Source organism: Diabrotica virgifera, chromosome 6 (genome assembly GCF_917563875.1).
Source record: "Diabrotica virgifera virgifera chromosome 6, PGI_DIABVI_V3a".
NCBI lineage: Eukaryota > Metazoa > Arthropoda > Insecta > Coleoptera > Chrysomelidae > Diabrotica > Diabrotica virgifera.
Genome location: NC_065448.1, coordinates 51,697,886 through 51,714,076, shown reverse-complemented (window position 1 = coordinate 51,714,076; position 16,191 = coordinate 51,697,886). Strand labels below are relative to the sequence as shown.

The 16,191-nt window shown below is 33.0% G+C and overlaps 1 protein-coding gene across 2 annotated transcripts in view; it reads right to left on the bottom strand.

Moving 5' to 3' along the window:
* Positions 1-3,623: 3,623 nt before the first annotated feature.
* LOC114325900 (phosphatidylinositol 4-phosphate 3-kinase C2 domain-containing subunit alpha) overlaps positions 3,624-16,191 on the bottom strand; it is a 285,129-nt gene continuing 272,561 nt past the window's right edge. For both annotated transcript variants that reach the window (XM_028274045.2, XM_028274046.2), the window contains exon 26: positions 3,624-14,411. In XM_028274045.2, coding sequence (XP_028129846.1) covers positions 14,235-14,411 — 177 coding nt within the window. In that variant the 3' untranslated portion in view covers positions 3,624-14,234. The remainder of the gene's footprint in view (positions 14,412-16,191) is intronic.

Sequence of the window (16,191 nt, the reverse complement as noted above, 5' to 3'; positions counted from 1 at the left end):
GCTACTGGCCTGGACGATATACGAACAGAACAAATAAAGAACTTTGGACTAAAAACCGTAGAGTGGCTCGTAAAAATGATGAATTGCTGCATCCTTACATTACAAATCCCCAAAATCTGGAGGAACGCTAGAGTGGTTGCCCTCTTAAAACCAAGGAAGGATCCGGCGGATACAAAGCCTGTCTCTCTTTTGTGCCACCTTTTTGGGGAGCACAACCACACACTCTCCGCACTTCTGCCTTAGCATTATGTTTTTCTACCGCGGAGTTTGGAGCACCAGTATGTGCAAACGTCGACATAGTTTTAAATGAAACGGTTCGTATAATATCGGGTTGCCTGAAACTGACACAAGGTCACGTCAGAGGTAGAACGAAAAAAGCAGGAGACGGACCGAAGACGCCCCTTACATGACCACCAAACTCAGCCAAGTAGACTAAGATCTCGGAAAAGCTTTCTGAAAACATCAAGATCCGTCCCCGAAGCGCCAGCGACGCGCCGAATACACCGTATCCGAAAGCGCTAAACATACTAAGAACCGGCGTTTCACGTTGTGCTAGTAACCTGAAAAAATGGGGATACCAGGAGGACGATACCTGCGACTATGGCGCGGTTCAGACCAGCCGGCATCTACTATCATGCACAGAGATGAGAGAGACCTGCACAGAAGAAGACTTAATTTTAGCAAATGACAGGGCTATCTATGTGGCCAACCAGTGGAAATACAGAATTAAAAAAAACTAAGTTTTCAATCTAATAGCACACAAAGCAAAATCCAAAAATGCTATTCTACGTGCTACCAGACCCAAAACAATGGGAACCTTCTCTGGTAACACCTCCGAGGCTTCTACAATTTACAAGCCATAACGGATGCTAAGACTAAGGAAGATGAGGGAATTTTACAATTTATAATTCACGTCCCATCTGCTCAGCGCGGTAAAGTTCCAACGAGAATGGTTCCCTTCGTACTCCAATCAAAGTAAACATGTAAATCAAAAATGAATAACCATTTTCAATTTCGTTCCAACACAAAATTACAGCCGCATCATTATTCCAGTTCAATCAGAGAGTGCAGCAAGCACCTCTACCGGTTTCGAAACTTATTAGTCTCTCATCAGGAGGCACATATGCTGCTCTCTCTGACCCAACTAGGACAAACCCTGGCGTGCAGTCACGGATTGTAACGAACGAAATGGTAGGGATGCCCTAGCGGCAACTGCTATCAAAAAACTAAGTGACACTAAGTTTTTTGATAGCAGTTTCCGCTAGGGCATCCCTGCCATTTCGTTCGTTGCAATCCGTGACTGCACGCCGGGGTTTGTCCTAGTTGGGTCAGAGAGAGCAGCATATGTGCCTCCTGATGAGAGACTAATAAGTTTCGAAACCGGTAGAGGTGCTTGCTGCACTCTCTGATTGAACTGGACTAATGATGCGGCTGTAGTTTTGTGTTGGAACGAAATTGAAAATGGTTATTCATTACAGAATTTAAAGTTGTTCTGAAGCTATTTTCTTGTGGCATTTTTGCAATTAACTAGTTTTGATGGGAAATAAGCTACACTTTAATATTTATTAATATTTTTTTTTTGTATTTTGACAAGGATACCCGATTTGGGCGTCGAAACGTTAATAAAATCATTTTTTTAGTAAAAGTGTGGCTTATTTTCCATCATAACTAGTTAATTACAGAATTTAAAGTTGTTGTGTTCCGGACACGGAAAGTAAGTAAGTACTAGAAGATCGTATGCGCCTCGCAATATGTGAAGTTCAGGAATGCTTTCGATAAAAGGCACCAATTATACGGGTTTGACGAACCGTCAGGAACCAACCGGATTAAATCAAGGAAAAGGTTTAGAAGAAACGACAGCTTCGAACAACCCAAACTGTTCACCCTACACCCAGAACCACCGAATGGAATGAACCTGGACTGGACGGCGTTGCCCCTGTAAAACAGAACCTCATTAAATGGGGTATAAAGACAGATAACGACGCACTTTGTGAATGTGGGAAATACAGAATGTGGAGCACCTGAGAGTATGCAGACTTGCCCTTCACAGTACACCCTCGATGATGTATGGCTCGCAGATACAAAGGGTGTAGACGTAGCCTGATACTGGACAGAAAAACTGTAGTCGGATCGAGACACGAAAACGTAAAGTAGTTCAAAGTAATACAACACAGATATCTACCACCACTGCTTTATTTTTGTAGTGTATATTCCATTTTGTTCGTGCGGGAATATATAAACAAGAGTTTTAAAGATACATTAGGTCTGGTATTTTGTCTCAATTCCACACTGATACAATTAAAAAACAGTAATTTATGTATATTATAAAAGTATCCTTCAAAACATCTCTAATTCGCAATTGATGGAATTGATTTATCGCTGGAAGATAAATAGTCGTACCAGTTTTCGTTTTTTAAATAGAAGAATTCTGGAAATATTTAAGAAAAACTAATTCCAAGACGCCATCTTCAAAGAGCTCTAGCTCCCTTAGGAAGCATTTTCGGACTAGGTGAATTGAGTTAAAGTGTTTTAAAATTATCTGGGGAATCTCCAGTCTTCGTTTGTCAGGAGAGTTTCTAGACACTCTGTATAAAGTGAAATACATATAATCTTTAGGATGGCTACCTAATACACATAGGTACAATACCAAAGAAAAAAGTTTTGAGGCAGGGGAAATATTAGCCAGCAACCATTTTCCAGTATGCACTTATGGACAGAGCCATTAGTAATGGTAATTTAGAATAAACTGTAAAGGAGGAAAATATAATACTATACTGTTTACTTGAGTAGAAAGAAAGGATATGTCCAAAAATAATAATATAACAATAACTTTGGCATTAGAAGAACAAAATTGACATATGCATTAAAAAACACAATTACAACGTATATTTATAAGCTCTCTCCAAACACTATTTACTTTAAATAACAATTATTAGATAGTTTCCATATTCCTTCTTATTCTGATAATTTAGTTTTTAATTTAATTTGAAAATAATTCCACATCTATTCAAAATATCGTTAAGTCCTCAAAAATTCCTTGCTTTTTTATGGGCAGCCAAAGTCCGAAAATTGAATTTTTTAAGTTTTTTGGGTTATGATTGAAAATTATTCTCTGAAATCTTCTCTTTCCAACGATATATAACACATTATAGTATAAAATATCCATGGTTACAAAACTATTTCTTTTCTGAACGTCTGAACTCAACTTACCGTGTACCGGTAGCTTTATAGCCTATTGAGAGTGTTTTATGTTTTTGCGATTTCCCGAATACTACGTTTTTAGATTTTAATGTCAGATATCTATGGTTCCTTAGATGATAGAAGGTCCAAATTTTTACAGTAATTGTAGATAGATAATATCTAGTCCCGCGTAAATTTTTATTGAAAAATGTACAAAAACAAGTAAAATAAAAAATAAAATCTAAATTTTTTTGGGTTTTTTTTTGTAAGAGTATTTTAAAAAATTTTAAAATAAATGTTTCTTTCGCTCTAACTTTACAAAAATCTACGCGGGACTAAACAATACATGCAGTTTCAAAATAAAAATTAGGTCTCTAGTGCTTTGATTACATAGCTATATGACATAATGTTAACATTGTCGTTAAATGGGACTTTGGGTGCCCTTAAGTTATCTTAGAGCACCATAAGCGTCATCCGATGGACGTTTTACTCTCAAACGACGTCACAATTTTTTGATGAGGGTATGGATGAACCACTTTTATAAGTCGAAATAAACTAATATGTAGGTAGCAAATTTTTAAGTCACTATTTTACTAGACTATTTTTAACTGATATAACGCCACGTTTCCTACTGACAAAACTCCTTCCTGCCCGTGATTTCTCAGCGACAAAATACAAAATTATGACAGATCCGTCACGAAGGTGTCCGGTAATTCTATTGTTGTCAGTTTGGCAAACGTCATCGAGGCGTAATCAATTTTGGACAGATATAATAGACCGGTCTAGTTAGACTCAAAAATAGGAGTGAGGTTACAATAATTACCATCAAGCTGAAAATTGGCAGGATTGTTCAAAATACCATCATAAATGAAATGAAAATGAATTACTTTTTTCCTAAGAGCCACAGTTTTTGAGATACAACGATTCAAAGAGTTGAAAGAGTTCCAATCGTCATAATATGTACATATTAGTACACCACGTGTATACATCACTGAAGCTGTAATACAAGTAAACATAATATTCTATCGGTCAACTTAACTTATATTACACATAATAATATAAGATATAAATAATGATAATGTTTCTACTACATAGCTTGCGGTCTACCGAGGGATGCAATATATAAGCTGTATTATATTACAGTGTCAACAAACAATCTTTACAAAGTGAATATAACGCGAAAATAATAAGAATTATTATTTCAATTTTACGGCTTATTCCCAACAAAAATAGCTTTTCTCAGAAGGGTTTGAACATAATAATGAAAGCCAACTTTCTAGGCAAAATTTTTATTGCTAAGTACTAATAAACATTTCAATATACAATAAACTTTATGCAAATTTAGTTTGTTTACTATGATGCAAATTATACCGTTATCTTCGTGGGTGGTGAAATCCTTCAGGTAGGTAACACCCTCGAGGTATTAATTATAGTCTTGAGTACTACTCCGGAGTGAAAATATGTATTAAACCTAATTATATTACTTGAATGTGCTGAAGTTTAAAAAAAATAATTCAACTCCACACGAAGTTATTTCCAACGGAATTAGCTTTCTTCTCTCTATGTATTGAGCGCCTAAAAAACTATGTGCTTAGATAAGTTTCGATATGCATATTTCTTTAAAAATACTCGAAATAAAAAACAAGTGCAGTTTTCTTGTCTTCCTCCAACCTCAGCGGCTGCTCATCAGCATCTTTTTCGGGTATATTACCAACAAGTGTGGCTTGGTTATCAGCTAGATCAAAAAGACTGGTGATGAAAATTAGTCGATAGTTCATTAGAACCATTTCAAACTTTACTCCCACCTGCGCCGGAAAAACTCCTGAACACAATTTTTTGCAACTGTAAAAAGGGATGTAGCGCTAAATGTGGTTGCAAAAAAGTTGGACTGTTTTGTTAGGTAGCATGCACTAATTGTCAAAACCGGTCGTGCTCCAATGTTGAATCACCAACAATTGAGGATTCATTTGATTCTATTGAGGAGCCATGCGATGTGTCATTATTGGGGCAATTTACTTGCACCCAGGATGAACAAGAAGATGAAGAAGAAAAACAAGGAGAAGAGGAAGCAGAAGTATTAGAAAATTATGAAACCAGTTGGATAAATTTCCCTTTTTTTTTTAATTTATACCGCTTTTTATAACTTATCATTTTTTTTTTGTTTTTTTTTTGTTTTATGGCATAGACTTGGGTGTCAATTAGCCAGTCACAACTTTTTGTTTTCTATTCATACATAAAGAAGGCAATGAGGTCCTTAGAGTTCCATAGCAAACTCTTCCACAGCTCTCTACTCAGTTCAAAAGCTGCAGCTGGCCGCTATGGACTGTCCAAGTTGCTCACCATATTTTTCCATTATACATCTTCTTCTTTTTTCATATGTACATAATATATCAAATTATCAGGATTAAAAGTTTAGAGGTTCACTGTTCACAGATAAATTTCATTAAACAATCATATATATTTTTGCTATTATATATATTTGTAACCCTTGCTAATATCAATTATTCAATAGCTTCAAATTAAACACAATCATAACAGATCCGTGGAATAGGCCTACTGGGAAAACCACGTTAAAAAAAACGCGCTAAGTACACTACCTCAAAGGTGGTGTGGAAGTGGAAACGTAATATGACGATTACAACTACTTTTTGAATCGTTGTATCTCAAAAACGGTGGCTCTTAGAAAAAAAAGTAATAAGACATTTTTTATTGATAATTATCTAATCTACATTTTTTGTTAAAACTAATTTTATGATAAAACTTACCGTTTCGCTGAAAATCGCTAAAAACCATATTTGGTGACCTTTGATCCCGCGTAAATTTTTTAGCTCGGGTCGGATTTATGAGGACTTTTTAGATTTCATTTATGATGGTATTTTGAACAATCCTGCCAATTTTCAGCTTGATGGCAATTTTTGTAACCTCGGATGTGTCAGTTGACCGGAGTATAATGAATCCAACTTTCAAGTATAATGAATCAGAATCAAGATTTGGATGCCAGTCGGGTGAAGAAATCAAAAAATTGGTTTCGGAAAATGTCCCATTGAACACGCAGAGGTCCAGAAGCTCTATTTGGACCCAATTTTCGGAGTTCCTACGGGTGAGAAATTTTACGCTTGAAAGATGTACTACCATAACGTATTACGCCTTTAACATGAAAAAAGGCAATGGCGAAGACTATAAAGAGTTACATATCTGTAAAGTCAATGTGGAATACTACAGCAAAAATGGTACAAGAAAAATATTTTACGGAGTACGGAGTACAAATCTGCGGTAGTGTTCATCCTTCGTAGTACTTTTTCATTGGTGGTTTTGTCTGTCCATGGTATCTTCAGGATCCTTCTGTACAACCATAGCTCAATCCATATTTAGGATAAAAATAGAAGGAAAACGCGGTCCTGGCAGACGACAAAAATAAAATGGCTGCGTAATATCGAAGAATGGACAGGAGTAGACCCCTAAACCTTAATGGGGAAAGCCCAAAACAGAGACGAATTCGTAGAAGTTATTGCCATCCTATATTGGAGACGGCACCTAAAGACGAATATGGTAAAATGGCATTTGTGATTCATTATCTATGTATATTTGAATATTGGAGCTAGAGCACAGCAACTGCCCGACAGAGCAAAATTTACTTGTACCGAAGAACAAGAAAATGAAAAAACAAGTGGAATTATTTTCAAATAAAGGCAAAAACATTGTTAGTCAACGAGCTCCTAAAAATTAAAGAGTAGGTTTAGGCACTAAATAATGCTTTTTAAGAGATTTTCAAGATTAAAATTCTAATTTTAATCAGAGGTCGATATAGCTTTTATATAAAGGTAAGACTAGCTAATATTACCTATATAACTATAATTTATATTATATACAGTGTGGAAATCACGCATGGATTAAAAATAAAAAAAACTGTTGGACCCGAAGACTTTTAAATTCAAATGTGCGATTTTTAAATATAAATTTAAATGTACAAGGTGATTGACGCAAATCTACCATAGTCAATAGCTAATCCTTATTTGTAATGAAACATCCTGTATATTTTTATGTTTTTAAAAGAGCAGTACTCTCAAAAGGGGAACGTTTAAGCAGGTATCATACGTGATCCTATTATTGATCCTAAATTTGTAGATAAAAAATAATTAAGCGTGATTAAAGCGAAAATTGCTCCTGCGTTGGCCAACTTATATCCCAACGTAATACCGAACGAATATGTCTGGTTACAGTATGAGACGGCAACCCTCCATTAGGGTTTAATGGCAAGAACTTACTTCTTGTTACCCTTAACGAAATCGTCTCCAATAAATAGAATAGACGAAGAGATACTATTGAGTGGCCAGCTAGGTCGCCAGATCATACGCCCTTGGATTTTTTCTGCGGGGTTATCTCAAGAAAGAAGTATTTAATACATACAGCATAGCCAACTTTAAACAAACAACGTGGAGAACATTTTGAACGTTTATTTTAATGGTCTTTAATATTAATAAAATTATAAATACTTTCACAATTTCACGTTGTAATTTTTATAATAGACACTATATGACATAGTTCGTTGAGATCCGGTTATTAAGGAGCTTTTAAAAAACATAAAAATATACAGGGTATTTCATAAAGACTATGGACTATGCTAGACTTATGTGATTCACCCTATACATTTAAATTTATGTTTAAAAAGTATACAATTGAATTAAAAAGTTGACGGGTACCAGCGTGTTTTATAATTTTCTAAAATAAGGAGACAAAAAATGATATTGCATAAGTGGTTTCCACATTGTATATAACTGAATTAAATAAAGAAGCATTGAATATATAAATTACAACCGAAAATAAATGCATCAATTGAATTACATCAAATTTTATAATAAGGGGTAATCTTAATCTTAAATCCTTGGCATTCACATTCCTTACTTTTACAAGCACCTTTTCAAATTTCACTAAGTTTTTCTTTTTAGAAAATCAGCCTTTTTTTAATTTTTTATAATGATAGACATACACAATATATTCTAAATGAGAGGCTAACACAAAACAATAAAATGTGTAACTGTAAAAAAGAAATAAATATATGAATATAAGTATAAATAAAATGTTCTAATACGAAGAGTTAAAGTTAATATAAATTTAAAAAAGATACTGGATTTAAAAGCGTTTTTATTAATTTATTAAATTTTCTATGAATCAAACTTAAACTGTTTATAGAAACCATGATAGTGGACAATAATACTCTTTTTATGAAAGATTATTCACATTATGTGAGTGATATTGGACTAGTAGAAGCTTTTGAACTTTTTAAACATAGAGCATATATCCAAAGTAAAAACCCATCATCAGGTTATCATTTTTTTTTAAATTTTGGTTTTATGTAAAGATACTGCCATGGATTTTTGTACGGCCTGCATATTAAACCGTGCAGAAAAAGCCGCAAGTGGAGTACTTTTCAGTAAATTTTAGAACTGCATGTACATTACATTTCAGTCAATTTTAGTGCTTCGAATATACTAGTTTCAAATTTTAAGCAGTAAGTGTTCAGAAATTCATATCTTCCAATAGCGAACGAAATTTTGTAATTTCCTGTATAGTAAATTTCAGGTGAACAGGTATGTTGTGAGCATAACGACAAAGTAAGAGCACTCAAAGTAAGCGCATCATGCGCAGTTACTTAATTTTTCGTTAGATACATCTCCAGTTAGATTCTGACGTCCAATATGTTATTTGAAGGATATTTTAAGCTTTGTTTTTCTGAAATGAAATCCAATTCTCAAAAAAAAGTCTTAGTAAAGTACCCAGTATATCACAACACGTTTTAATACGAAAAATAAGATTAATCAACATAACATATGCAAAGATCAGCAGAGGTATTCTTCTAGAAAGAGAAGAAATTACCTTTGGCGGAGTTACCTACTTGCAAAAAATCCAAGAATATCGTCGGAATGGAAGTTTACTACACTCGGGTGTAAAAAAATCGATCCACTGAAAATTTGGTCATTTTTGATGTCTCGAATTTCCTAAACCTGTTGTCCAATTTTTTTACCATGTTATAGCCTTATTCATTAACAGTATCGCTGTAATAATATTGTTGCTAGACAGGTGAACTGTCATTGTATACCGGGTGTACGAATCAAACTGTGTTTTTTTCTCAAAGTTCGCATCACCCTGTGGACTATTCTAGCATTTATAAAATACTGAAATTAAAAACTACCTATAGCCTCAGGTTTTATTAATATTCTGTTTTTAGATTCATTCGCTTATGTTGGATAACAAAAAAGTTAAATACTGTAACAACTGGCCATGTTTGTCGCACTTATTTAGAAACACCCTGTACTGATGACGAACATGGCTAGTTGTTAAAGTACCTAACTTTTTTGTTGTCCAACATAAGCGAATGAATCTAAAAACAGAATGTTAAGAAAACCTGAGGCTATAGTTGGTTTTTAATTTCAGTATTTTATAAATGCTAGAATAGTCCACATGGTGATGCGTACTTTGAGAAAAAAACACAGTTTCATTCGTACATCCGGTATACAATGGCAGTTTACCTGTCTAGCAACAATATTATTACAGCGATACCGCTAATGAATAAGGCTATAACATGGTAAAAAAATCACTTAAATCGGACAACAGGTTTAGGAAATTCGAGACATCAAAAATGACCAAATTTTCAGTGGATCGATTTTTTTGCACCTGAGTGTATTTTAATGAAATTCTCACTTCTATTAAATTTCCTCAATTGTTCCAATATATGACAATATAATGAACGAAAATCCGCTGGGAGCGTTTACTATGATTATTGGTCACGTGGTACACTCTGATGTCGCATGGGACGATCTTATTGTGATTAACAAAAATAAGAGATTATTTAAAATTTTACTATTAACTTTGTGCTAATGTATCAATACATTATTAAAAATTTACTATATATACTGTATATGGTAGAAAATGTCTTGATATAATACATAAATATAGAAAAATAGGAAGCAATTTTAAGGCTGACAGCCGAAGTGTGACGTCACGACTGTTATATTGTTATTATTACTTTGTAAACAAAGGTTGAAAAGCCAGTATTTGTCTAATTTCAAGTGTTTTTAATTCCTATAAGTTGAAATGTTGCTTCCTCTGCTGCTTTTTCTGCTAAGTACGGTGTTTTTTAATGATATTCGCCAGGCAAAGGTTAGGAACTTTTGTGAATTTTGTATAATAAAATTGATAATGTCCTTTGTCCCGGATTGTAAACACTATAGTGAAAGAGGAATGTGTAGATTCTTTGTGTTTCCAAAGGACCAGGTTGAAAAGAAGATATGGATTTCATTACCAAGGTCAGAAAATATAGTGAAGAAAAAGAACTGAATTTATCGCCCGCTTACAAATTATGCTACCATGACAAGCAATGTAGACATGTCATATCCTCTCCATGTCAACCCTTCCAGCAAATTGGAAATCAAATAATTTACTTTTCAAATAACGTGGAATTAAATTAAAGTAACAATTGTTTGACGCCCACTGATTGTAGATTGTTTTTACTATAATGGTAGTTTTAAGACAGTTGCTTTACCTAACTATATTTCTTGTGTGGTCCCAGTATTCAATTAATGTAAAAATAACGTTGTTTTGTATTAGCCACTGGGATCATTGATTAATAATGTGTATGATTAATTTTATTAAAACGAATAGGTATATACCGGACGAAAGTTGTTACTAATAGTTTAGATATTTGTGCGCAATATTTGATATATAAGTGGTAAAAATTTTAACACATAAAATGTACAATATCGGTATCAGTATGGAGATAGTTATTTTGTAAAACTACGAGTTTTGAATAATTACACAACGTAAATTTGCTTATATTTGATTGTGGCAGTTTTTGAGAGACGATTACCATCCAAAACAACTGGAAGGCTTAGTTTACGAGGACAGATAATACACTGACCCTCAAAAATAACAGGATACTAATGTATACTTCTCCAAGAAATTAACGCAAATTTTCTAAATCTGTTGTCCGATTTGAGTGATTTTTTTTAATATGTTATAACCTTATTCTTCAAGAATGTTGCTAGACACGTAAATTGTTATTCTATATCGGGTGTACCAATCAAACTGTTTCTTTTTCTCAAAGTTCGCAACAGCCTGTAGAATATTCTAGCATCTATAAAATACTGAAATTTAAACCCAACTATAGCGTCAGGTTTTGTTTTCTGATTTATTCGCTTATGTTGGATAATAAAAAAGTTAGGTACTTTAACAACTAGCCATGTTTTTCATCAATATATCCTCATTTTCGGCTTAGTTTAATAAACAAGCCTAAAGTAGGCTATGAGAAATTAAAAATTTGATATATGCCAAATTGTTAACAGTCAAAAAGTTTCTGGTTTGTTGTGAAAATTAGTAGATTTGTGTAATGTGTGTTCCAGCAGTAACCTTATATAACAAATTACTTAGCTACCATGCTATCGGCGGTTTATATTGATAACAATTTTTTGCTAATGCAAAATTTTTGCACGAACTGTAACCGAATATTTACAACAGGTAAATCTTTGAAATTTGAATTGGCCATCGCCTAGTCCAGATAATAACCCGATCGAAAATTTGTGGGACGTAATTGGCAGAAGACTACAAGAGCGTTTGCCACCTCCTAAAACCTTACAAGCGGTAGAAACAGTAGCTCTCAAGATTTGGAATGATCTAATAATAAAACACTGAAAACGTTTGTTTTCTATACTTCCACAAAATTTATTACAACTAAGTGACTACAGCTGTTTCGGCAGAGTGCCTTTCTCAAGTGATATAATTTACAATGTGTTTGCCTTTTTAAGTCTCTAACTGAAGAGGTTGAGGAGTGGGGAGCTGTTTGTCTCGAGTTGGTCATTCAGAATTACATCTGTATTTTTCAGTTTATTAATTTCCATAGATTCTAAAAAAGATAACTTAAGGCCTTTATTTTGGATATGCAGAATTTGAAACTCTTCATTGAAAGAATGATTATGATCTAGAAGGTGAAGTGCGTATGTAGAAGTGTCTGTTTTTCTATTGTTGAAAGCCCTTTTGTGTTCTGCTATCCGTTTGTCAAAAGTTCTGCCAGTTTGACCGATGTACGTTTTCGGACAGTCACCACAAGTTAGTTTGTACACACCACTCTGTAGTTGCTTTCTCTTTCGGCTTTTATTGTTCTTAATATATTTGCTTAAGTTGTTGTTAGTTCTGAAAGCTGGTACTATTCCTTTCTTTTTTATGTATCTGGCTATTTTTGTTGTTATCTTGCCAGTATATGTGAGAGAGCAGAAGGTACTGGGTTCTTTCTGTGGTGGTGGATACACTAATTTCAGGGCTTTCTTATGGAGTTTTTGATTTAAAATTATGTTAACTGTTTGTTCGTTATAGCCGTTGTTTACTGCTATTTGTTTAATGATGTTTAGTTCTATCTCGAAGTTATTTTTTGTCATGGGAATTTCTATCAGTCTATGTATCATGCTATGGTAGGCTGCTAATTTGTGTTGTGTAGGATGGGATGATGAATTGTGTATACTCCATCAAATTTACTTACCGTTGCACGTCATCCGCGTCATAGCCCGAGACGTCACATGATACCAACACGAAATATTTAGGCGGTAGGTGTGTTCTTTTTTAGAAACTTTGCCGAGTACACTGGCGTTACAGCCACTAGGCATATTTTATTATATACGCGTAGAAATAATATTTAAAGATTTCTATTAATGTTTAAAGAAATGCACAATAATATGTTTCATTTAATTTGTATAAATGGATTATAAAGCGTTTTTATGAAGCACATTTGTTTGGAATACACTGTAACTATAATCGAACGAAGGCGATATTTTGGCATAAATTGGTAACATTTATTTGACAGTTGCGGTGATGACACTTCATGTTTGTTTATATTCTTTACTATAAGTATTTGTTTCATTATATTTACTGTTTTTATTACGTACTTTAACGTAAGATTATAACTTAATTCTTGTTTTCTATTTCTAAAGTTTTTATTTATTTACATTGAATATTAATTTGTTTTGCTGTATAATCCACTTCCGCAAAAATTGTGTGATGTATTTGATTTAAAATGAATTCAAGAATTTTTTGTAAATGGGCAACAATGTCAACTTAGATCTCTAACGTAAATAATGACGTGCAACGGTAAGTAAATTAGACGAACTTTATAGTTGTGTCAGTATGGGTAGGTTTATGATATACGGAGAACTCATGTTTGTTGTGTAGTCTGGTAATCGTTACATCTAGAAACTTTATGGAATTATTCTGTTCTGTTTCTATTGTAAACTCAATATTACTATGAAGTGAATTAATGTATGATAGAAATTGGTCAAGTTGTCTGTTAGTTCCTGTAAAGCATACTAGTATATCCACGTATCTCCACCAATATAAGAACTGTTTAAATACGGGATGTTTAGAAATTGTTGTTTCAAGTTGGTTCATAAATATATCTGATAGTAATGGGCTTAGAGGATTACCCATAAGTAACGGTCGAATCCATCAATTATTTGGAATGATATTGATCAATACCAAATAGCATACTCATTTGTAATATAAAAGTGCATATATCTTTTTTATTATCAAACATAATCGAATGAATCAAAAAACAAAATGTTAAGAAAGCCTAAGGCTACAATTGAGTTTTAATTTCAATATTTTATAAATGCTAGGTTATTCCAAAGGGTGTTCCTATCTTGGAGAAAAAAACAGAGTACGATTGTTACACTTGCTATACAACGCCATTTACCTGTCTAGCAACAACATTACTACAGCGATACCGTTAAAGAATAAGGCTATAACATATTAAAAAATCAGTCAAATCGGACAAGTTTAGGATATTCGAGACATCAAAAATGTCCCAATTTTAAGATGTTGTGTTAATTTCTTTGAGAAGTGTATTAAATAAAATACTGTTACAGATATCGAATACAAATAATAAATAAACAGTCTCTATCTACTCAGTAATAGTTTTAAAAAATAATTATTCCATATTCATGAAATGAAATATTCCATATTTGATATGACGGTAAATGAAATAGATCTTTAAATTTTTACGCCGGATACAACTGCTATCTGCTTAGGTTTACCAATGAATACCATTCACTGATTTCTTCCGTTAAATCTAAAGAACTCAGATCTAATTCTACACCACCCATAAACTCGTTCTCTTGTAAGGCATCGTAATTCCAGACGGTAGCCTGCAGTCTTCTCATTTTTATTATTTCTAATGACATCCGATATTCCAGCTAAACAAATACAAATAATTAATAATAATTAGAAATAATGTCAAAGTAAGATTAAAAAAAAATCAATAATTAGCAATGGTTATCACAAAAGTTCAAATTGGCGGTTATATGCAGACATTTTAGATTATCCCATAACAAAAGGTAGGGTTGTTTTTATACAGGTAGTACCTTTTATCGGAAAGACCATATCGACCGTCATGGACAGGAGATGGTTCTTGATAATTGATCCTCATAAGCTAGATATGGCGCAAATTTGGCCTACTGTTTGCCGGTATACAGGGGCATTAGTGTGACAAAGTCCAATTACTCGTTTGTCGTAAGAGATACGAAAAAAAGTTATTTAGGTAAAAGTTGGGGCACACATAGTACCATAATTTAAAAATATTTTCAAATATTGCGTGCATATTGACAGGTTGATACAAACTTATGTTTTTTTAAATAGAACACCCTGTATATTTTTACATTTTTGGATTCTCCTCAATGTTTCCTTTCTTAAAATATATGGTTTTGTAATATTATACGAGGTAGTTTAAAAGTTAATTACGTTCTTTTGTTAATTTCGTAGCAACATCTACACCCTGTAGTGATTTGACATCAAATTTTCTGTTTATATTCAAACGATTTTTAATATAGTCTACTACTGTTAATCATTAACAGTATAGCGAAATGTTTAATTTTAGTATGCAGGGTGGGTCGAAACTTGGAATGAGTATTTTCTGAGTTTTCTTAAATGGAACACCCTGTATTTTAGTATTGTAATGAAATGATATTTTATGGTACTTTTTTATTTCTTAAGCATTCCCTATACCTAAGTTCTTTTTAGTTTGTAAGTTATTCGTAATTCTTTAAGGCAAACATTAATTGCAACAAGAATTACTTGAAATTTTATTAGGTGGCCGTGAAAATATCCAATCAAAAATAATTTTTCGAAACAAAATACATGATAATCTAGCCTGATCTTTAATTTATTAATATTGGATGAGATATCCAAATACATTCGTAATTAAAGTTGTTGGTGCTTAAAATATTAATAAAACATACAAAATTCTCCTTAGTTGGCTATGACACAAAATTTGCTTAAACATTTGACATTATACTATTTATATAGTTCCAGTTGATTTGTTACCATTACTAATATTAATTTTTCTAATGAGGAACTGATTAAAATGGCTTTGTGCTAGGAGAGTATAACAAAAATGAGCTACTTGCAATAAAAATTTATCATCAGCAATTCCCTGATAGACGACAACCAAAAAGAGAAACTTTTGAAAGTATACTAAAACGGTTTCAACAGACTAGATACTTATGATTGTAAGAACGGTTGCTAATATGCAGATCCTCAGTGACACTAAGGATTACATTTAATTCCTGTTTTTTTCACTTACAAAATTTTTTGTTCGATCAGATTTATCATAATCTAAGTGTCCAGTCCGTTGAAGCCGTTCTAGTACATTTTTAAACGTTTCTTTTCTTAGTTGTCGTCTATCAGGGAATTTCTGATGAAAAATTCTTATTGCTAGTAGCATATTTTTGTTATACTCCATTAGCACAAAAATCTTATCAGTTCCTTATTAGAAAAATTCATATTAGTAATGGTAACAAAGCAACTGGAACTATAAAAATAGTATAATGTCAAATTTTTAAGGAAATTTAGTGGCATAGCCGACTAGGTAGAATATTGTATGTTTTTATTAATATTTTGTCACCAACAATCTTAACTACGAATTTATTTGGATATATCATCCAATATTAATAAATTAAGGATCAGGCCAGATTATGA